The 23,239-nt window shown below is 36.2% G+C and overlaps 3 protein-coding genes across 5 annotated transcripts; all 3 read left to right on the forward strand.

Moving 5' to 3' along the window:
• The first annotated feature begins 1,140 nt into the window (after positions 1–1,140).
• On the forward strand, positions 1,141–2,732 carry LOC110771224 (disease resistance protein RPV1-like). The gene is made up of 2 exons (XM_021975488.2): positions 1,141–1,930; positions 2,394–2,732. The coding sequence occupies exons 1-2, from the start codon at positions 1,458–1,460 to the stop codon at positions 2,557–2,559; spliced, it is 639 nt and encodes a 212-aa protein (XP_021831180.2). The 5' UTR covers positions 1,141–1,457; the 3' UTR covers positions 2,560–2,732.
• An 894-nt stretch (positions 2,733–3,626) lies between these two features.
• Positions 3,627–7,730, forward strand: LOC110771223 (vacuolar protein sorting-associated protein 60.1). Of its 2 annotated transcripts, none has more exons than XM_021975486.2 (8): positions 3,627–3,845; positions 3,954–4,195; positions 4,683–4,834; positions 5,575–5,668; positions 6,385–6,456; positions 6,559–6,670; positions 7,050–7,216; positions 7,493–7,730. In XM_021975486.2, the coding sequence occupies exons 2-8, from the start codon at positions 4,127–4,129 to the stop codon at positions 7,544–7,546; spliced, it is 720 nt and encodes a 239-aa protein (XP_021831178.2). In that variant the 5' UTR covers positions 3,627–3,845; positions 3,954–4,126; the 3' UTR covers positions 7,547–7,730. The 2 variants fall into 2 exon arrangements, with proteins under 2 accessions (XP_021831178.2, XP_021831179.2); XM_021975487.2 differs by having other exon boundaries at positions 3,629–3,845; positions 7,050–7,210.
• Positions 7,731–13,299: 5,569 nt separating this feature from the next.
• Positions 13,300–22,946, forward strand: LOC110771226 (crossover junction endonuclease EME1B-like). 2 transcript variants are annotated; one of them, XM_088245918.1, is made up of 12 exons: positions 13,300–13,715; positions 14,911–15,066; positions 15,201–15,280; positions 16,555–16,734; positions 16,810–16,963; positions 17,044–17,153; positions 17,578–17,753; positions 18,990–19,053; positions 19,182–19,300; positions 19,661–19,750; positions 20,513–20,627; positions 22,608–22,946. In XM_088245918.1, exons 1-12 carry the CDS (start codon positions 13,397–13,399, stop codon positions 22,785–22,787), a joined length of 1,743 nt encoding a protein of 580 aa, XP_088102044.1. In that variant the 5' UTR covers positions 13,300–13,396; the 3' UTR covers positions 22,788–22,946. The 2 variants fall into 2 exon arrangements, with proteins under 2 accessions (XP_088102044.1, XP_088102046.1); XM_088245920.1 differs by lacking the exon at positions 22,608–22,946 and having other exon boundaries at positions 19,661–20,434; positions 20,513–20,652.
• The last annotated feature ends 293 nt before the right edge of the window (positions 22,947–23,239 follow it).

Below are 23,239 nucleotides of genomic sequence, written 5' to 3' on the forward strand. Positions count from 1 at the left end.
ATACGAGAGTTATAGTGGTAAAATCGGCCAACTACTGGGACTGAAAGTAAATTTTTGCTTTTTTTTTTGGGCTAACGACAAAACATACCCTGCAAGTTTTGGGTGGTTCTCAATATGGACCCCAATGTATTAATTTTATCAATTTACACCCTTACATTTGCAACATCGTCCAATGTTATCATTACGTTAAGTTGACCGTGTAGTCAATCGTTAAATGCTGACGTGTCTACTGTGGGACCCACCTACTAACCAACCAGTTCCTAAAAAAACATAAATTAAAAAATTAAAAATAAAAATCTCAACTCCTCCCCAGCCCAACAAACCCAGCACCCCTTGTTCACCCCCTCTTGCCCCACACCAACCCCAGCCCCCAGCCCCCATCTCCCTCTCTCTCTCTCTGATACTTCAACTTCCCATTCTATTAAGTCCTAATCCTTAGGTGGGAAAAACACAATCTAACTTTCCACAACCACAACTTCAACTACAATCTATCAAAAGATTCAGACCTTCAATTTCAATTCACAACATATAATTTACAGATCACAAGATGCACAATTCACTACTCAACAAACAACAACAACAACAGACAATAATTGATTTGTGATTAAAAGTGGAAAAAGATTTAAAAGCAGTTGACTTTAACTTAAAATCTACTCAAGCTAAGCTTTCTCATGATTTCTGTTGAGACGACTGTCGTCAATTTTGCAAGAGAAGACCTGTTGGGGTAAGCACAAAGCCTCGATCTTGGGAAGCACATGTCGTTGAGGACGTCGCTGCGACACCACTGGCACTTTGGGTTCCGAGAGCATTGTGGCTCCGACGACATGTCGTTGTAGCTCGGGATCTGGTTCTGACTACCGTTGTTCCTCCTTTGGCTAAATTGGGTTTTGATGTTCCGCCGCCGAGCCGACGCCAAGAGAGAGAGAGAGAGGGATAGGGGCTGGGGTTGGTTCGGGGTCAGAGGGGGTGAACAGGGGGCGTTGGGTTTATTGGGATAGGATTTTTTAAGTTTACTTCTTCAAAATTAAACAGAGAGTGATTATGGAGGTGTTGGTTTTGTCTGTGACAAATTGTTTCGACAACCAAGTTGTTTAGCTGCTTCTCTTTGGATGCGGGTGCATCTATTAGACTTCCTAATCTAATCTAAATAGGCTCATTAGCCAATAAGGCTAAGTTTTAGTTATAATAAATTAATAGGTTATTTTATTATTTGTTTTCCTATTCTTACTAGGATTTGGTTCAATTTCCTGTTTTGGTTTTAATTTCCTTTGTCAATTAGGGTTTCTTATTAAACTAGGAATAGGAATACTTGGCTGGTGTATTCTAGTATAAATAGTCTATAGAGGGTCTGAATATTCAGTATTATTAATATTATCTGTGCAGCACACGACCTTTTTCATAAAAATTAATCAGACGAAACAACTTGTTCAGCATACAAGTCTGCAGTAACAATATTAATGGATACCAGTATAGTGGACGAAGCCTCCTCTCCATCCTCTCCATCCTCTTCATCCTGCTCCTCAATTGATGAGATGTACGATGTGTTCTTGAGCTGCAGCGTAGACACACGCAAGACCTTCACAGACCACCTCTACTGGACATTAAAACGCGCCAGAGTCGACGTCTTGATTGCCGAGAATAAACTAAGAGGACCAGAACTGATGCAAGCAATTAAACAGTCCAGAATCGCTGTCATCATCTTCTCAAGGGAGTATGCATTTTCCAAGATCATGGAGTGTAGAAGAACACTGGGGCAGATGGTTTTGCCAATTTTCTACGATGTTGATCCTAAAGACGTTGGGAAACAAACTGGTTGTTTTCTAGTCTACTACCATAGAGTTACAGATTGGGAAGAAATGATGCAGTCTTGGAGAAAGTCTCTAATTGAAGCTGCAAATTTGTCCGGCCTTGATTGTACGGAGAGTGATGGGTAACTACTTATTTCCATCTCTTTGTTTCTTCTGTTCTTCTTTTTCTTAATGTTTTTTCCCGACCTATTTTTTGCATACCACCACCATGCATTGTTTGAATGATTCCTTTTTACAATATTTAAGTGCCAAAATCATCTTTGGTTTTTATCAGTGTAATGAAGAGCTTATAGGATCACTGATACGAGAATTTATAATCATTCTCTTTCTTTTACACGTGTGGTCAGATATTTTTTATATTTAAATATATTTCTATTAGTGTTTTCAGAAGTTTACAAAATCTTAATGGGATTATGAGATTTTGATTCAGCAATTTCGGATAAATGTTGAACTAATACATTCAAATCTTATTCAATCCCAAGCTCTGTAGTCATAATGAATAAGATAGATTTTCAATTTAATCTTGCAGCGTTGCAGCGGCCTAATTAATCTTACTTTTGCTCAATTTTGAATTTTAACTAACAGGTATGAAGGAAAGTTTGCCAGACAAATTGTTGACGAGATCACCGGAAAACTGAAGATCGCATGCGTAGACGTTGCAGCGGCCAAAAGATGCTCACATTCAACTCCAAAGCCCACGGCCCTCCGCTCTCAAAGTCAACAAAGAGTCGGACTCAAGACAAAGAAGTGAGAGTTCAGGTCCTTTCAACGCTACTCTCCATGTAACTTTTATCGCGTAGTTCATAGTTTTAAGGATTTCATGTAACTTCCGTAAACAAAACTCAAAAAACTGTTTTGAGTTCTTGGGCATTCCCCATTTCGATAATCTATTTCATACATCAACAAGATTTTCTTTGTTTGTCATTTACAAAGCCAATTTTTGAACATCATCCAATTCATCCAAATTCCTTGAGATACCTGCATTTCTTAAGTTATTTGAAACCACTTGGCTATCGAGCCTAATGCCACCACTAAGCTACCGAGCTCGGTGATACTATTAAACACATTTTCAATTTAAAAAGTTTTATAGTTGAGACCTAGAACTCTACTGTCGAGAACCCGTTCTTAACTTGGCCACAGTAGCTCGAAAGAAGCCAAGATCACAGCAATACATCACTCATTTGCACCCACTTGTAGGTGAATCTCTACAACATGTCACCATCAACATTTTGACCAACGCATTCAAAACAACTGACCACATGACCCGATTTAAAACTAGACCAAACAATAATGGTCTGATTTGGGGTCAATTTTGAGCTTTTATAAACTGAGTTGAATTAAACCGGACATATTAATTGTATAAACTTTTATATTATTTTATTTTATACTTGTAAGTCTCTTATTGACTAATAATTAGATAAATATGCTAATAAAGATGTTTGATCGAAGTTATTAATCTTTAGGTTATAACTATTAATTTGCCGCATAAAAAAAAACTATTAATTTGATAGCACGTTGAATTTTGATGACATTTCATGGAAATGAAAAGAAAAAAAAAAAGTATGTTATCGAATTTTTGTTTTGTTGTAATTGGACTAATAAAGTTGGAAAAAATGCAAAAGAAAGAAGGATTAGCCGTGTGAACCCCTTCTAATCCGAACCAAACTGCCGTGTACAAATTGGAACTTCACCCATGCTACAGAGAATCCAAATCATAATTTAACCCTTTGGGTTAAGTGAAAAGCGTTTTCCTTTCACACCAAAAAAAAAAAAAAAAAAAAAAGCGTTTTCCTTTTAAAAAGTACATTTTGTTTTCTTGTTGGTGAGTTTTGATAGCTTTCTGTCCAAAACGCAAAGTAAAGGAAGCCGCGGGGAAGGAATAGCGAACCCACCTCGAAAAATCCCAAATTTGCATTTTCAATATTCAGAAAATTCCCAAAATTAGTAGGGCTTATTGAACTGATCGAGCTCGGATCTCATCAATTGTCCTCTTATTTTCTTCTCATCAACTTTGAGTTGAAAATTCCCATTTTCCTGGTAAGTTTGATGGAAATCTGATTGGGTTTTTGTAGATTTGGATTTCTTTTTGTATGTAATGAGAAACCAGATTCAATTTTATGATTGAATGCTCTGCCTTGGTTTCAGATATATCCCATTGACTACAAAAGGGGGTGATTTGCTGAAGCAGACCATTGAAGTATTGCTCTCTCTCTCTCTCTCTCTCTCTCTCTGTGCGTGTTGTGTTCAAGTGCTTTGGGAGAAAAAGCTTGGTTGAATCGGTCGTAGCTTAGGTCAAAGGAGGAGAAGTACGAGAGAAGATGAAGAGGGTCTTCGGTGTCAAGAAAGAAAAAGAACCTCCGCCGTCTGTTGGAGATGCCTCCGAAAGGGTCCTCTCTTTCTCTCTACTCTTCTAGTTTATTTCGTAAAGCTATTGTTGGGTATCTCAGAATTAGGGTTGGGGTAATCAGGTATTTATTGTTCTTTAGGTTACTTGGGAAGAATCCTGGATTTTTCAACTTGTATTCCCTTCTTGCTTTAATATGTTTAGATTGGTAACATGGGAAACATTAACAAAATGCATAATTGCCAAAAATGGGTCATGAACAATTTTAAGAATTGCCAACTAACTGGTGTATCCATCTTATTACAAACCCATATTCAATATCTGTTGGGAGAGCCAGTTAATGATAAACCCTACTATAATCAAGAGTGAAGATTTATTCAAATCATTATGACCAGCTTTAGAATCGATAATGGTTGTAACTAATTTGATGCTTGGTTTCCGAGCAACTCTTGTTTGAATATTTCAGCTTTACAATTTCTGTTGGTATTCTGCTAGAACTGTTGGGTGAAGTAAACATTATTATGTAACAGATTAATAAAAGAGGCGAAACAGTGGATGAGAAGATCAAGAAGCTTGATATTGAACTTAATAGATACAAAGAGCAGATCAAGAAGACAAGGCCTGGTCCTGCACAAGAAGCTGTCAAGTCTCGAGCCATGAGGGTTCTCAAGCAAAAGCGAATGTAAGTGCCCCCCTTCATGTTAATGGTTTATTGCTCCTCTATGTGATTTATGTTTCCCCGTATTTTGTTGCATGTTTCATTCATGTGAAATCAGTCAGCAGTTTTATCAGGATTTGGAAGTTGGTTTATTTGGACTTTTCAGAAAAGCTTGGTCTTTGATTCGAATCTTTGAAGAAGGTTACAACTGGGGAAATAGGAAGAATGGTTAAATATTTTTGTGACATCAGAAGGGTTAAGAATGGATACTTATGTGTTGGACGTAAGTGGTTGATTGAAGACTTGGAATGATATTGTTGGAACATTTTTCACATAAACATGATGGGCAACTGAAGTGTGAAGGTTATGCTAGAAGGTTATGCTCCAGGGAAATACTAAGTAGGCATGCATACAGATGAGTATGTGCATGTACTTAGATTTTCTAGAGCGTAGTGTTGCTAATTGAAGGCATAAGGTTTAAGTTTTTGCATTGTCTGGCCTCAAATGAAAAATAGAATATTTTGCATCGTGAAATACCAAATCTAGGTCATCACTGGGACGTCGAAATGAGTGAGATAGGGTTACATTTATGCAAACATTTTTTTATTTGCCATTAATATTGGGATCATTCTCTTTGGCATCTAGAATTTGATTGATACATTTTGCAAATTGTAAGGGGTATGGTGAATATACTGTATGACTCAATTTGCATTATCCTTTTTTCTTCAATGATTTGTATTAATTCATTAAGTTTCTGGACACAGGTATGAAGGACAGCGTGACATGCTGTATAATCAGACATTTAACCTTGACCAAGTGGCCTTTGCCTCAGAGGGTATAAAAGATGCTCAGCAAACGGTATGTCTTTAGCTGTTAAATTTTGTGATTATGTTCACATGTTTTTTATTGAGTGTATATGTATAAGGATCTATTAGTCTCACCATGCCCATGTGTTGGATTGTTTTGATTGTCAAATGTGAGGATTGGAGGATAATGAATGTCGTAGCTCAGCATAACAAATGACTTTGTACCATGAACTTTTATCTTTTTATTGGTGAAATTACACCTTTAGGCTTGAGGGCTGGGGGTATGAACCCAGTAATTTTTTTTTTAATGACATGTATTTAGATGGATAAGATGCCTTCTTTCCTCTCATGAAGGGGGAGAAAAAGGATAAGTAAGATGCCCAAATTAATGAGGTAGTTACTGATTTGCAACATGTTGGAGAGTCACTCTATGCTACATCAAATTTGGTTGAACTGGGGCTATACTATATTCACCTTAAAATTGTTGGTTTTCCTTGGTAGCGCCCCAAGGGGCATAGTTCAAAGCTGTTGAGGAGGAGCTTTTTCTGTACCCTGATTGGAACCTGCTGCCTACCTCATGAGAGGTAGGAGATGGACCATTTGTGTATAGGGAGGGTTTTTGCTTATAAATATGTGATTGGTATAAGTCCTAGATTCTGTTGTACTTCCTGGTATCCATTTAGATTTCTAAATGTAGATTCCATGGAGGCATATTTTCTGCAGTGAGTAGATTTTGTTTGGAAATTAACTTTGATATGTTTTACACAGATGACAGCTCTGAAATCTGCCAACAAGGAGCTAAAAGGAATGATGAAAATGGTGAAGATTCAAGATATTGATGTCAGTAGCAGTACTCTCTTCTGTTTTTTGTTTCCCGTTGCTTCCATGCTTTGTACATTTGAAAGTATCTCTTGCTGACATGTGAATACTCGTTTGCCATAGAATTTGCAAGATGAAATGATGGACCTGATGGATGTAAGCAATGAAATTCAAGAAACCCTTGGTAGAAGCTATAATGTTCCTGATGACATTGATGAGGAGGATCTTATGGGTGGTAAGCTTAGAAATCATTGAATTCTTAAATATTGAAGGATATACTGGCTACAGGTTCCATACAGAGAAGAGAACTTTCTGATTAATTTCACCCAGTGGCTTGGGTGAAGTAAATCATCCAATGAGTTTCAAAAGCTGCTTTGTGATTTGTCTGCATGACAAGATTGTAGGTTCTGAAATCAGGGATTTAGAATATAGGCTAGGTGAAACTGTCTTGTTCATCTTGCGCCCAGACTTTTAAGTGACTTTACTTGTTGTCAATAGTACTGCATTAAGACCTATTGTGGTCTCATATAAAGCATCAATGCATATGATTCCATGATCTGATGCAATCTTGTTCTGTTTTTAATTGTCCAACTGTATTTCAATCTTGTCTGCAGAGCTGGATGCTCTAGAAGCAGACATGGGTTTGGAAACTGAAGCCGATGGCGTTCCCTCCTATCTCCAACCTGATAAGGAATCTGATTTAGATGCAGAGCTCCACTTGCCTTCAGCACCCATAGGACATGCAGCAGCTCCAGCGGGCAGATCCAATGCCCAGGTACAAGTGTATTGAATTTGTTTGCTGAAATGCACATTTGCCTTATGGTTAAAATACCAATTTTTTTTTTGAAATTTGAACATTGTTTCTATCTCATGAGAAAATGTGTGTTGAACAAAAGAGGCAAGTCTTAGGCCTCAGCTGCCACCTCTTATCATTGGAATGATTGTTTATTTACTTGGGTGGCGGCACCAGGTGGAGGGGAGTACTTACTCCACTGGCCACATGCCACCCATCATTGTTGCCTTGTGCTAATTCTTCTTTAAAATTCACTTCTGGCAGGCTGAGGACGAATTGGGTTTACCAGCTGTCCCTCGGGCGTCACTTCGTGGTTAGGGTTGTGCATTCGCTGTATCTTGTGCATGAGGAGCTGGATGGAGCAACCTCTTTATAAACGTATTGTGCAGAAGTGAATTCATTTAGTGTTCAAATTCACGCATTGTGATTGGCTATTATATATACATGAAATAGTTTGGTTTTCGACATTTCATAATAAATATTACTGAGATTTGGAATGAAAGCGGAAATCACACAAGTTCGTTATTATCGAGGCTCAAGACATCTGAAGACTAAGAAAGATAATCAGACACAGGTTCAGTATCTTGACAAAGATTCCGGATACCTGAAATAGAGATAAAATATGATAAGCCCTTCAATAATAGGAGGCTTTCGTTGCTTGAGAAATCGGATGAGCCCTTCAATAATTAGATTATCAAAATCCGAATGACTACCAGAAGAAAGACCAAATTTCAAACCATGTGCTTCTTCAGCCTCTAGTACAGAACAAAATCCAATAGGAATGGCTTACTAATCCGGAGGAATTGAACGTAATACTGCCATGAGAATTACGAATAACATAACCAGCCGCGTCTTTTCCATTTTGATGGACATTCTGAATGTTCCAAAAGTCAAACATAATTTGTTTAATGGAAGTAATGGTACCAAATGGCATGAGCGATTTTGGACTGAAAAATTAAATGATTACATTGCAACCATATCTGCCAAGAAGTTTCTCAATAGTCAAGTGTTCATGATTTAGGATTACCATTTAGAATTTACCTTGAAACTATAATGAAAATGAAGGTTGAAATTACTTGGTTTTGGACATGGTGTAAAATTAGCACAGAAAACATAAGCCATGGGTCCGGACTCAAACCACAATATGAAACTCAAGTCCCACATTTTAATTCCAATCACTTAAAAGCCAACTATATTGCTTCTCAAATGTTGGAAGATGTTCAACCTTCGAATCCCTCCCCCATTAATTAGAAAAAGCCTCAACAAATTAAATCCTAATCAAGGTTTACGTTTCGTGACAAGAAACAGAGAGCTACTGGGACAGGTTGTGAACAAAACATATCATCAGTCGCAGCACTAGTCAACCAATGAGATTTCATCCCTAACCCAGTCTGGCAACAACTATCATCTAACAATTATTGTAATCAAGTGTTCTTCGTCGAGAGTCATTCGATTAATGGGATTGACAGAGGAAATCCGGTAATAAGGAAGTACATTTACAGAGTTCATGTCAAAGTTCTTCAAAGTAAGCAGGAAAAATCCCTCAACTTGAGCAACTATTAGGCTCAGATTATTCCATACGAAATTTGAACAGGAGGAGAGCACATCTCTAACATCCACTTCTATGCAGTATGGCCCTGTACAAAAGGAAATTTACAATCAGTTATCCCGCACAATTTTTCGTTTAAGAAAGGAGGCATCAAAGCTGAGAGGTATGTAAGAAGATTAAGCAATAGAAAACAAAATTTTGATATAAACTTCAACATTTTAGTGGAGAACTACTATAGATCACGAGACTGCACTCTGGAGTTGATTTACATAATACTTTAGAGCATGCAGACTCACATAATCAAGCTACCTATATTTCGACTTCACAAAATCTCATAACAAATTCTGTCTGCTTGTTGAAATGCAAGGGGAATGAAAATATAGCATATCCTGGGAAAGCACAATATGGTTTTAAAGATAGCAAAAGTTAATTTCTCTTATCTCATCAAGTTTTTTTACAAAGCCAACCACTTTTAGCACCCATGGTGATGTGTGAACCCTTTTCCTATATGCAAATCAAAAATTTTGAGCAAATTGCAAATGGAAATACCATATACCCCTAATGAATAGCCACACACCACTTAACCCAATCTTCTCTTTCACTCACATAAATGTGGGTCTCACACTCTCATCATCTCACCCTATAACACTGACACTCATCTCTCATAAACCTCAAACTCCCAAAGAACCACACTCCTGCCAAGCTCCACCGTGAAAGCCTCTCATTTTTAGCAACCAAAAAACAAAGGTATATAATAATTTCGTTTTCTTATATCCGATGGATATAAGACGTATTTGAAAACAATTAAGTACCTATAATACCTTAACCACATCCAGGGCAACATATATATGGGTAATATCTATAGCACTGGTACCTACACAGAATTCTACAAATAATAATAAGTGAAGGCTTTAAAAGGCAAAGTCAAAAAGCACTAAATGGAAATTTCACATACACTTGCCAGGTCATTCAAATCACAACAGAGATATGAAACCAGAGTTTTAGCAAAGAGGAAAAGGTACTGACCGAGCTATGTCTTATTTGGTGGACTTAGGATTGTTCTTGGAAGAAGTGTAATCAGGAGGTGAATAGATGAGGGCGGCGACCATGGCTCCAGGAAGAACCACGTACTTGGCCAACACTGCAAGCTTCGTCACTAGTGGCTCTCCCCTCATTAAGGCCATTTCTCTGCTTACTCAGAGCCTGTAAAACTTTCTGCTACATTTCAACACAAACGTCCAAAGAATCACACAACAAAACTTAAAATAAAACAAACACAAAACATAATATTTTTCAGAAGCTACAAATTTCCACTTTCTAAGTGTTTTTCAGCAATATAAGAAATAAAATTTTCTTTTAGGGTTTTGTTTTCATGGCAACCAAATGCATAATAAGCAGAATAGGCAGATCATATACCAGCCTTCGACTAATAAAAACTAAATAACAAAGTTAGATTATAAACATTATAAATAACAAATATATTATCAGGGGAAAATGTATGAGTTCATGTCTGAACTCAGTGATGTGAACGTGTTTACAACTCAAACACTAGTTCTTACTGATGGCCTATGAACACAAATTATAACATATAAAATTATTTCCTTCCCCTTCAGTTGGGCATTAGAAACAGAACAGAACACTAATTTCTCATGGAAATGTCTTCAAATACTTGTTACATAGGTCCTACATGTACACACGTTGGTAAGATTGGAACTTACCGACCCAACAAAAGATCACTCAAAAAGGGAGTTCAAAATAAAAACCATATTCAGCAAGGAACCAGAAAATCAAGGCAAGACTAAAGAATCCCATTAAATCTTAAAAATTTCAGCCTTTCTAAGAAGAGAGTCTAGCATGAGTACATGTTTTTATTATCTAAAATAAAAACTTATTTATCTTAAGCCATCTTTACTCAGTGCTCCTTAACTGTAATCCTCATTGCCTGGACACAGGTACGAGTATAACGATACGATATGGTGATACAAAAAATGTCCAAAAACTAGGATACGGCAAGGATACGACAATTAAAATAATGTAAATATATATTTTAAATAATTTAAATACAAAATTGGTTATAACTCCACATCATGAGCATAATTAGCACTAGAAGTGCCCACATCCCCCACACTACCCATTTCTTGTTCGAAAATATCTTTCATAAAGGAGTTTTAATTTCTTTTTACTCGACAGAATCTGGACAGGATTTGGATTTGGTTATAATGAATAAACTTATCTCTAATACATCTACAAAGTAAGTGAAGGAGCAACAAGTTAACGTGAGTTAAGACCTGGTGGAACTTTCAGTGGAGAAGAAGAGGTCCTTTTGAAATTTCTTTCTTCTTTCTTCTTCCTTCTGGATCTTTGAATTGGTTGGTGCTGCTGTTTCTTTTCAAATGTGAAAACCTAGCGTTTTCCTCTTTCTGTTGAGAAGAATAGGCTGGGTGTGATCTGGCCAAGTTTTAAAATTCACATTTCGACCCTATTTTGTTATAGTATTAAAAAAGACCACATAAATTTTCAAACAATTTCTAAATAACCACTAGCCGTATCTAGACCGTATTGGGACAGTGTTCTGTGAGTATCAGTTCTGTATCAACGCCGTAACCCATGGTCAGCAAAATAGAAAAGTTAACAATACTTCATATCCCGGCATGTATTGAAGACGTATCATATCCATACCTATATTTGATACCTCCCCTGGCCAAAGTTTGAAGTATCGGTGCAGTATGGTTCAAACTTAGAATTAAAATTATAAGTTATTCTCTGTGGTAAAGAATCACCTCATCATTTCAGAAAGTGGCCAAGAAGGTTGATTTTTTCTTAGCTTTTGCTGCTACTATGTTTTTTTTTAATACAAACTTTTGTATTAATAACCAAGAGGATAAGTTATCCTCGATCGACAACAAAGAGAAAACCTGCTCTGTTATAGGCAGAGTTAAAAAGACGAAAGACATCTAAGCTGAGCTTTTGCTGCTACTAATAAGTTGGCAATTATAACTGTCCAACCTTATAAACAAAATCTACACCAATTTTTTCTGTTGAAGTTGAAGAAGAGGACACAGCTATAGAGTTGCAGATACTCAAGTTGCAAGATATGATTGAGAAATCATTTCTATCTATTGGAGACTATTTTTCAATTATTATGTAATTAATTTACATATCGAAACTTGAGAAAATTAGAATGCAAAAACATTTGTCACTGTTATTCGAAAGAGGGCATGACACATTATCTTTGGATAATGGTTTCTGTACATCTTAAATACACCCCTTGCAGCTTTTTTCATAAAAACAAAGTATACAGCTTAAAAATATAAATCTCAGTTATGACACAAAGTACCTCTTGGACAAATAAACACTTTAAAGTAAGATCTGAATTGATCATTCAATCATCGTACAGATGACCTTTCACTTGATTCTTACTGCCACCCAGTGAAATAATTTTGTTTTCAGATAAGCAGACTTTGTTTTGTTCTTTATAAACCAAAAGGAAAAGAAAAAGAGAAAGACATCTAAACAATCCAAATCCTACTGTTTCATTTTCAAGTATCAAAAGAAGGGAGTGTTGGACATCTAGCAACCAAAAATAAGCTACATCCCATAATCAATGGGTGGGCAAGGAACGCATTAGTTTGGTCGAGCCCCGACCGCACACTTGAACCTATAAACACAAAATCCCTTTTGGGCAGTTTGATCGGTTTGGGCAACAGATTTAACCCAAACAAATAATTGCAAATGTGCGATAATCATTAACCAAAAACACACTAAAAAAATCAATCATTACAAATCAAACACAAGAACCAAATACATATAAACCAGAAAAAAAAAAAAGAGAGAGCATATATACCAAATAATACTAAAAAATTTCACTGCTCGATGGGTGAAAGGGGCAAGAGGAAGTTGGTGGCGGCCAATTTTCCAATCAATACTAATAATGAAACAAAAATAAAAACATGCTTGCTGATTTTCAAATTATAATCAAACAATTTTCAATTATTCTTTTTTCCTTTGGTTAGACAAACAATATTTGATTATTCACGAAACCCATAAATACAATAGGAATAAAAAAAAATTACAGCATACACTTACCGAGCAAGAGATTTAAAGGAGGGAGCTGGGACTGAAAATGAAAGATGAAGATGGAGGGCGCACAGCAGAGAGGGCTCTAATGGGGTGGACTGAAAATGCAAGATCAAAAAGTGTCGAGAGGCTCCAGAGTCCAGAGACTAAATTTGCTGATCCCACCCACCCCCGAACAATTCTTTTCACCCAATATTACGATTTTACCCCCAGACAGAGTTTTAAGAAAATAATTGAAACGTGAAAGGACCAATTTGATTGTAGGGGGCTTCTCCAATTTGATTGTATGCTTTGTTTGTAACGTAAAAGGATCATGTAAAAAATATATATATAAAGGACCAAAGCTGGTTATTTCGCGAACATTAGAGATTATTTGTGATAAAAAGTGAAAAAATAAAAGATCTTTTCCAACCAAAAAAGAAAAAAAACTCTAAATTGCCTTCATTTAACCGGGTAAAAGAAACCGGTTGCCGCTGAAATTTTTTTAAACGCATCTCTTTCTCTTGAGCCCTCTTCATTCTCTTCTTCATTCGCAGTCTCAAATGTCGAAGCATCAGCAGCCAATAGTCCTCTCCGACGAAGAAGAAGAAAATGACCAGAATGCCCTCTCCTCACTCCCTCCGTTCCAACCATTCCACTGCTCTAATAAGAAACACCGAACCGAACTCTACCCCTACCCAAACCTCAATACTCAGACTCCGGTTCTCGTCCTTGACGACGACGACGACCCGACCAGACCGATACGGAAGCCACCGGGCCCCACCTCACCCCGCTACTTCGAGGTCCTTGACGAGTCTCCATGCTCAAAAGCCCCTTCCGACTCCCAAGCTAGCGTTTCACATTCCCCGCGCAAGTTCTCCGGTTGGTTGATTGATTGATTGGTTTCTGTTATTATTTCACGCATTTTGTTTGAACTAGGGTTTCTGGGCTTACACTCGATTTTTGTGTGCTTTGTGGAAAATGCTTAGTTATTTGCCATTTTGGTTTTTGTGTGAACTTCTTGTTTATGCTTTGTTTCTTAATTGTTATGGTTGGTGTTTAATCATATTATTTTCTTTTTGTTGGTTAAATTGATTCAGTTCAATTCAAAGTTTTGTTATTAAATTTTTTATTTCCATCATAATAACTGTTATGTATACAACGACATCCCGATCTGGCCGAAGCCTATGTTAAGATTATAATTTTTTTTTGGGTGAAATTGGGGCAGAAGCCTATACGAAGATGAAAACATTACTAAACAACAACAGCCCTATCTTGGCATTTCCACATCAATGTTCTTTAATTCATTTTGCCAAGCAAGTTGTAATCCATAAGGTAGTCCCCAAAGTTCTGTCTCCATACAGCACCAATATTTACACTAAATCTACCCAACCAGTCACCATTAGAATCCCTTAATAGACCACCTGCAGTAGTTTTGCCCTCACCACTTTTATAGCTGCCATCAACATTAGTTTTAACCCTACCGGCTTGAGGAGAATGCCATTTAAGTTGCACAGTTTCTCTAGCAGGCTTACAGTTCATAACCAAGTTAGCCTCATGCCACTCCTTGGCAAATTGAACTATTATCTCAGCCATAATAACTGGAGGTTCATAACTAGGATTAACTACATGATTACAACGCCATTTCTAGAAATGCTGTAATATAGCAAAAAAAAACCAAATTCTAAGGCAGATTTTGTACCAAAATACCTTGCTTTTCAAATTATGCAGCAGCCATACATCAAAAGGCCGAGAGAAAGTGTGAATTACCTCAAAAGAAACATTTATCACATTCCATACTGCGCTGTATTAGTTGCCATGCATCACTATTGTTACAAATTTAAAACTAAAATTAATTCAAATTAGAAAAAAAATCAGCAAGGGAGGTAAGCCTCACTAGCTTGAGAAGGCTAGAGCTAGAACCATGTCGGCCTTCTCAAGCCAGTGAAGCTGGTCCTCTTTGGCCAGGTCGGCCTTCTCAAACCATGTCGGCCTTCTAAATTTTGTTGAAAATTTTATTTTAGTTTGCAAATGTTGAAGGTTTTTCACGTGTATACTGTGTTTTGTTCACATTCAGGCATTAATGACTTGGTATTTCTGGAATCTGATAATGAGTCTGAAAGTAGTTCTGGATGGGAAAGGGGGAAGGATAACAAATCAATATCTAGTGGTTTTGGTGTGGCAAAGGGGTTAGATTGGAGTTCCAGATTTGTCGAATCCACATCTTCTCTTGGTATGTTTTTCATGTATCTGTCATACCTTTGGTTATTGTTATTTATCAGCTTAGATTTCAAAATGTTCAACAAAATGACTATACTCCCTGGACTATGTTTTTCCTTTTAATATGGACACATACATGTTTATCAGGACATGACAATCTAGCACATATGTCTGAGGACTGTTCTACGCTACCTATTTCTTTGCAAGATGATTTTGATATTAATCAGGTACAATTGATAGCCTGGTCTACGATGTTTACTAATTATGTTTGATTGTTCAGAGACATGCTTCTTGTTACAAGTGTGTTTTGTTCTGTTAATTTCTGTGGGGCATTATATTTTCTAAATGTAGGCAATACATGATTCCTAACCTTAATAAGTTTCAAATTCATTATGATTTGGATGTCAAGACTAATTGATGAAGACATTTCAGAAGGGACTGGTGAAAATTTAGTGAATGAAGTGTTGATTGAAATGAAAGTTATGAGTGTACTTAAAAATTTATTAAAATTTTGCAACCTAAAGTATGTTGTTTTTTGGGATAGATTTCTGGGTACTTTTTTAAAAAATAAATAAATGAGTATCATATTTCTTTGGATAAGAAATAAAATTTATTAGTAGGCTTGTTAAAATATAGAGTTGTGGACAAGTTGTCCACTGTATACAATACAAAACCAGCAAACAAAAGTACAAAAAACATTAATGAAGACTATATTAAGTGAAGCCCTCCAATGCAGAGAGCTAAATTTTGAAACTTGGAGAAACCGATGGTGAAAGTGAAGTCCAATACCTTACTCTGTCCCAACGAAACTCTTTCCCCTCTTTTCTATTAATTTCAAAATTCCTTTTGTTGCTTTCTAACCAAACCACTGGAAAAAAATGCCAGTACCCAACAGTTTCAGATTACCGTTGTTTTTCTCCCTCAAACTACTTATGACTCTAAAATGGAATGGATCTGCAATCGGGTGGAATAACCCAGCTCAGTTCACCTTAAGTAATCTCCTCCACAGATGTACAACATAATGAGAACAAGTTTTAGCTCCTCTGCATTTGCCTTTACTGAGGCGGAGAAAAGTAATCTGTACTTTTACAATTTCCTCAATTAACAAGGTTTAGCTCCTCTGAATGTTTTCTGTTTGCTGTTTTGCTGATTTCATTTTCACATTGACAGTCTAGTAGTTGCACCAGTCTTGCAGTATAACAATCATCTTGTTATGTCTAATATCTCTTTTTTCCCCTCTATTTGTTGAACTGGAATGTATAATAATCAAGAAATAAGCTATTTTGGACAGTTTCTTGTTGGTTGTCATTTATTTCTGTGGCCCTGTGTTATTCAAACTAAATGTTATTATATGTATAGACTATTCATGAGACGTCATAAAGTTTTGATATTTCGTTGTGTTCTCATTTTTAATGAAGTTGTGGTGTGCTATCTTTCATTTGCTGCTATCCTTACACGCCATTGGGTGTTTATCCTAAAATGTATGACATGATGAGATCAGGTACTTGATTATCCTGTTGACAAAGAAAATAGAATGGATCAGATGGGAAACATTGTGAAACAGAGAAGAAAAACTAAAGCTATTACTGAAAAAAGTATTAGAGACGAAGCAATGGGTACAAGTAAGATGGCGAAAGAGGAAAGGATACGCCTAATGGAAGAAAAGAATCTAAAGAAGCAAGTAAGTTGCTATTTACGGTCTTTACCCAATTCATGTTAACAGAAATATGAAATAATCGAGATTAATGAAAAACAGCAAGAGAAGTTGCAAAGAGCAGCTCTGAAAGCTGAAGCAGCAGAGATGAAAAAGATTCAGAAAGAACAACAAAAGTGGGAAAAAGGAAAGTTTGCTGTGAAGTACATAGTGGCTGAGATTGACATTAAAGTAGTGGAATTGGGGTCAGTTGGAGGTGTGCTATTCATATTCTTCTCTTTCTCTTTCCGTATAACATCATATCTGGTAGCTGAGATATATAAACTTTTGTGGTAGGAAATCTGCTCACAGGGTTTGCTGAAAGAGGGATAACATACCGTATAACATCAAATCCAATTGAAAGATCAATTGTCTGGACCATGACTGTTCCAGAACATATTTCACAGGTAATAAGTGTACGAAATTGAAGAGTTTTGTAAGCTCCGCCAGTATAAAGTATTTTTCTACTAGCATTAGCTCCTAAGCTTCATAATAGGAAAATTAGCTGGAATTTGATTTATTTTTGATATTTTCTGTATGGTTGAACATTTTATGTGCCCCCTAATAGATCATAAAAGTAGGTAAATTCATTTTTTGCATAAAAATATAAACCCTGATACCAAAGGTTTATTGTGAGTGTGAATCCCGTGTGGCTTGAAGGTTCGCTCTCAAAGGATCATGATATAGTGATTAGTTACTGTTGTGCATCTTCATGGGTTGTGTGTGTAGGTAGGCCAGGATCATTATTTTGAGGATATAATTTTTAGCATTTATTAACCTTACAGATTGCTATTATTTTTAGCATATATTAACCTCAATATCTAATTGCAGAGTTCTCCTGAACGAATAGAGATTCAATATGTATTGCTCGTGTATGAAGCTGAAGAATTTTGCAACCTTGTCATCAATGAATCTCTTTTGGACCATGTTTTTAGTGTTCGAAGTCGTTATCCATCCTATACAGTGTGTTATCTTACAAATAGGTTGATGGCATATATTAATAAAAGGTGAGAGATTGATGAAAATCAGATTTTACCATTGTGCATCTGTAGCTCATTTTAATTATGTAAATATATGTATTATATCCTAGTGATGAATTTTTACCATGCCATTTCATTCATTCATCTTCCGAAACTGTTCTATGTATTCTTCTTAGACGGATGCTGCATAATTGTTATCCTGATTTAGATAAACAGTCTGCGCATGATGTTACTAACATCTCTATGCTATACTGTTGTTTTATTTTTCTTGTGGTCTAGGTTGCTTCTTCACTATGAGCATGCCTCTTTGTTTTTCTTTTCTATCATCAATTTGGTTCTAAATTCATCAATACCTACTAAATTAAGTAGAGAACAAAAACCGTGTTATTAATGTGGCTCTTAAGCTTAATTGGTCAAAGTGGTCTCAGCCCTCCTTATTCTTAATAAGTAAGTCTGCAGCCATTTCTTACACAACATAAATGAAACCTCAAATTTAGAAATCCAAAGATTTTAATTTTGAGCTTTGGAACTTCGGTTCATTAAACAATTTGATGATGGCTCCACAAGCTGATTATCTAAGAACTTGAATATTCTTTTTCCTTTCAGTAGATAATTGGTATTTCATTCAAATGGGAGCAAGTGATAAGTAAAGATGAGCTGATTTCTAGAAAAGTCAAGCTTTGTTTTTTTTTTTCCTTGCTCTTTTTACTTTTTTTTTAAACATGTGGAACGTATGCAATGTTCATTAAAATTTACGTACCTTTTGAGTATTATCAATTGATTATAACTTGCTAATGTTCATTATAAATGAGGAAACATTGTGCTATTGCTGAAAAATCATATGAAATTGAAAGGATCTATTTATTTTGTGTTGACATTTAGTCCTCTATACTTGCTATATGAAATATACAATTTTTTGAGCTTTATTTGTTACAAATACACAATGTTTCCTCATTTATGCCCGTGGCAGTTGAATGTGTTTGTCAAAAGCATGTGTTTTGTCACATTTGTTGGACCTCATAATTGTACTTAAATTGTTTGATTGTCTTCAGATGCAGTATGAACACGTTGGTTTAGAATGTAGTTTTTCCTGATAGATGATCAATTTGTTAGTTATTTATTTCTCGATGCAAGTTTACCGTTTGTGATGATGGCAATTGAAATCTCTATTTTCCATTTTCCTATAACATAATAGTTATTTCTTGGATTTGTGCAATAGTCATGATGTAATGCTTCATCTCATGGAATTGTTTACAATGTTAGGGAACAAGAAGTGTACAAGAACCTAACAAAGGATAATGATTGGAGACGCCCGCCTGTTGAGGAGGTTGAACTACTAACAGAAAATGCTTCGGATTCCAACACATTAATGATTTCTGAATTTTCATTCATGTCTTGCAGAATAGTGGATCTGTTTTTTTAATTAGTATTTTGACTTCTTCTTTTTTTTACCAGGTGCTGGCAAAATTGACCACTAATTTTTTTAAAGTTCATTCCAGGCAGTGCATAGATGAGGCTGAACTTGCTGAACACATTGTTGGTTTGACGTGCAGCCTCTCATCCTGCCAATTTAGGTGTTTGATCCATTTGTTTTTCTAATGAACTTAAAACTTTATAACAGTTTGAAAATGCTTTAAAACGCATATCCTGGGGAAGTAAGGTTTTCTAGTCTCAAGATTTGATATATGCATCTACATTGTACACTTTTCTTTTTTGTTTAAGACTTTGTATGAGGTTCACATAGCTTCACCCAGTTTTTGAACATTGAAATTCAGTTTTCGCTCTGGTTTAATATTAACTAGAAATAGTTGTGTTTTCAGTAAAGTTTTTATTTCTATATAAAAAGGAAAAATTCTCTTTCTCTCTCTCTCTCTGCATTTTCATATTTTAACTGGTTACTGTTCTGATTCTACCTTTCCTTTATGAAATTGCAGAAAGAAGTTAACGAGACTGGACGTAAATGCTAACGGACCTCTTATGATTAAGGACTGTGTTGACCGGAATATAATTAATAAGAGCGCGTGGTGAGTAGTATGATGTTAATAGATAGAGACCAGTGATAAGATAAAGCTTTCTTCTACGGGTCTGAACTGAACTGCTTAATCATTGTTCCTGGCACCAAGAGTAACTGTAGTATCAACACATATTTTAATCATGTCCTATGGTTGTGTGGTTCTACTTGATATTTCATCTGATGTACTTTCTAATTTCCTTGAGGGGCATTTGAATCTTTGACTTCACTTTTTGGGATCAAAGAGTCCCAATCCAGCTGTTATGACCCTGTGTTGCAAGGAGCACTATTTAAGTTTCAGGAGATCTAGATATAGGCTGATGAGTTTCCTTTGTGACAGGGGGGACAAGGGGAACCGTGATGAAAGTGAGAGGGTTGAGAGAAACCTACAAGCCTAGTTGTCTAGTTAGTTGGGACAATCTATCCTTCCTACAAGCCCTCCTTCAACCACTGCCTCAAAAGAACCATGGCCCCCTCAACTAAAACTGGATTTCCGGAATTCCACATATATTTATGAATTGAATTTCGGGAATTCCACATATATTTATGAATTGAATTTCGCATGGCTTTGTTTCACTCAGTCTTTTTCTTTCTCCCTATTAGTGTTCTCAACTACAGATGTCAAATCACTTTTAGCAGACATCAGGAAAATATGTTGTTCAACAAGCCTTCTCTGTACAAAATACAAATTAATTTGGTTTGTCTGTTTTTCACAAGTTTTTCATTACTCTGCAAGGATTTTTATTTTATACCTAATGCTAGTTTCTGCATCCAGGTTAAAAGCTTTGGTAGCTATCCCAAAGGTACAGCCACGGTTTGCTATTGCTATATGGAAGAAGTACCCTACCATGAAATCTCTGTTGAGTGTTTACATGGATCAAAATGTATCGGTAAGTATAATATGCTTCAACCTGCCCGAAATATAAATGAACATTTGTTGATTGATCTAACACTGTCTTCATTAGACCCATATGCACTTCAATTTAGGCGCATTTGGTTGCCCAGGAAGAAGTGAATGGATTTATGGCTATTGACAAGTCACAGATACATATTATCGTGGAATAAAGTTTTCTAGAACGTTTTGCTCATCAACCTAATGGGATGATATTTGACAAGTTTTGGGACCATTTTATAAATTTACATTAGTTCTGTTGATTGCTGCTATGGTCTGCAACGGCCTCCATTTTGATGATGTATTCTTTCTGAACTGCAGTGCTCACATCTAGTTTCCTTAGGTGTCTAAACACATCCTTTTTGTGTTTTTCCGACATTAAATATATATTATAATGTTTCTCTTTTGCCCTTTTCATTTTCCATGGAAACTAGATGGAAACCTTCCTTAATAAGTTAAAAGCGTGAACATACTGTAAGTCCTGTAGGAATCTCACGGGCTTGTTTTGGAGATGTGATGGAGGAGCAGCATCTACAAGTCTCTCTCTCCAGGAGTACTTGGGCCCTGCTTGCCACCTATGCTAGGGTTCTAATTAGTTTGGGATTTAGGTTATATTTATTGTCTTTTATTTGTCTTGCTTAGGGTTTTATGTTTTATGTTATGTGATAGACTTACAGTCCTAGTGTTTTTAATTAGTAGTCATGCTAGTTTTTAAAGAGAATAAGCTAGGATTTATTAGGTACTTTCATAATTAAGGCTAGCAGGCTAGGGGTGCTGTAATCCTAGTATAAATAGCCTATTAAGAGACTTTGTATTCGAGTTTTATTAATTTAATTCCAGAAATCATATTATAGAGTTCCTGTAAGAGTTGCTTTGCCCTAGGACTCTTATTTTCGTTCGAACTGCAATTCTATTGCTTTATTTCACTATTTTTCTGCTGTTCACCACTGGGAATTTTTTTTTTTTTTTTTTCTGCTGTGATTTGACGCTGTATAGCCAGGAGCTTAGTATCTTTTTCTGGTATTTGCTGAAACGGAAAGAAATTTTCCACCCTGAAATTCCGACTAGCTGATCTTGTTTTATTTATGAAACCAACTTGTTCATCTTGTCCACCATTAAAACGGTGAAAATCAAGTTCCACACACTTTGGGGTGTAGGATTGTTGTGATCCATTTAAATGGGCCCCCTTAGTGTTGCTATTCCAATGTCATTAACCATGAACATATTTGAGTGCTTCATGATCACAGATAGTTCATGAACTAATCTTATTGAAGACCATAAATGATAGAGGGTACTTCAACCTTCAGCTTTTCCAATCTTGCTATGCTCTAATACCACTTTATAGGACCCATGGACAGAGTTTCCCTTGCAAACTAGCTTGCAAGGGAAGACTGCCCAAAGATGTCCGACTATTCCAATGTGGGGAGATACTGGGATCTTGTCATTGTCACTATCATCCACCCTTTTACCCAACCGGTTTGAAGGGATTTTGGCCAACTTTAGGTTCAGCTAGTTCTGCTTCCTGAATAGCCATTTATGGTTTGGGCAGTGCAGATGACTACTGAGAAATATGTCTGATGACTACTCACCATTTATGCAGTACAACCATGAAATTCCACTATATGTTAATTAGGATTATGGTATGCCCGTTCTATGTCACTCTGAACAAAGTTGCTTTGATTGTATCTATAATTTTTTCCTTTGATGGAGTTAATTGACGCCTGTAAAAGTACACTGATTTGGAGGGTTAACTTGCAATGTATATTTAGTTTGAATATGTCCCCTCCATGCTTTTGCAATATGCATTGATATAAGATTGATATTTGATTACATATATATGTGCCATTTTTCACAAGGCATCCTTGCATCCAGCAGCATGTACATTGCTATATCAAGGCAGAATTCAACACTTTTTTGTAGATTCTATTTACTTTGTTTTTTTCTCTATTTTCTTGGTTGCTCTATATTGAAATGACAGGTTCATCAAAAGGAATTTCTGCTGAAGGACTTGATAACTGAAGGTTTACTTCGTGATGACAGAAGAGTGGGTGAGGTTTGTTCCAAGAGAGTGTACAGAATACTTATGGCACAAAGTGGATCCATTAAAACTGATGATGTTGAGGATGGTGCTGATTTGTTTAGGCGTCAACTGGCGTAAATAAGTCCAGATTTGTCTATTACTTGTATTCTGCAGTAGCGCTCTGATTCCTTTTTGGTAAATGTTATTTTCAGAGCCTTAAGTAGTAGTTCTTGCTGTGTAAAGTACAACTCATTAATGTCAAGAAAAAAATGTAAATATTCTTGCGGTTTTGGTTTATCAATTGGGAAGAGGATTAAGACTTGGCACCTCTTCGAATATTGGGAAAGGAAGTACCACTCATCAAGAGCTAGTCTGTAACAGTTGTAGATGGAAATTTATCCATACTTTTGTGACAATGATGTAAATGCAACATATTACTATGACTATTTAAAAACCAAAGAAAAAAATTTGAGACGTGTGCTTGGCTGTATCAGCCATTAATGGAAGTGAGTCTCCAAGTGGAAGACACAAAAGCTAATATATATCAGGTAATTTTGTGTCACGAGTAATATACCAAACGCATCATTTTA

The sequence above is a fragment of the Prunus avium genome, chromosome 1 (assembly GCF_965620075.1).
Source record: "Prunus avium chromosome 1, drPruAviu1.hap1.1, whole genome shotgun sequence".
Classification (NCBI taxonomy): domain Eukaryota; kingdom Viridiplantae; phylum Streptophyta; class Magnoliopsida; order Rosales; family Rosaceae; genus Prunus; species Prunus avium.

Excerpts from the sequence above, each read along its gene's own strand:
- LOC110771224 (XM_021975488.2), top strand. The coding sequence starts at position 1,458 with ATGGATACCAGTATAGTGGACGAAGCCTCCTCTCCATCCTCTCCATCC. Across the intron at positions 1,931-2,393 it reads GATTGTACGGAGAGTGATGG|GTATGAAGGAAAGTTTGCCA; the intron begins GTAACTACTTAT and ends TTTAACTAACAG.
- LOC110771226 (XM_088245918.1), top strand. The coding sequence starts at position 13,397 with ATGTCGAAGCATCAGCAGCCAATAGTCCTCTCCGACGAAGAAGAAGAA. Across the intron at positions 13,716-14,910 it reads TTCCCCGCGCAAGTTCTCCG|GCATTAATGACTTGGTATTT; the intron begins GTTGGTTGATTG and ends GTTCACATTCAG. Across the intron at positions 20,628-22,607 it reads ACATGGATCAAAATGTATCG|GTTCATCAAAAGGAATTTCT; the intron begins GTAAGTATAATA and ends TTGAAATGACAG.
- LOC110771223 (XM_021975486.2), top strand. The coding sequence starts at position 4,127 with ATGAAGAGGGTCTTCGGTGTCAAGAAAGAAAAAGAACCTCCGCCGTCT. Across the intron at positions 5,669-6,384 it reads TAAAAGATGCTCAGCAAACG|ATGACAGCTCTGAAATCTGC; the intron begins GTATGTCTTTAG and ends TGTTTTACACAG. Across the intron at positions 6,457-6,558 it reads TGAAGATTCAAGATATTGAT|AATTTGCAAGATGAAATGAT; the intron begins GTCAGTAGCAGT and ends CGTTTGCCATAG.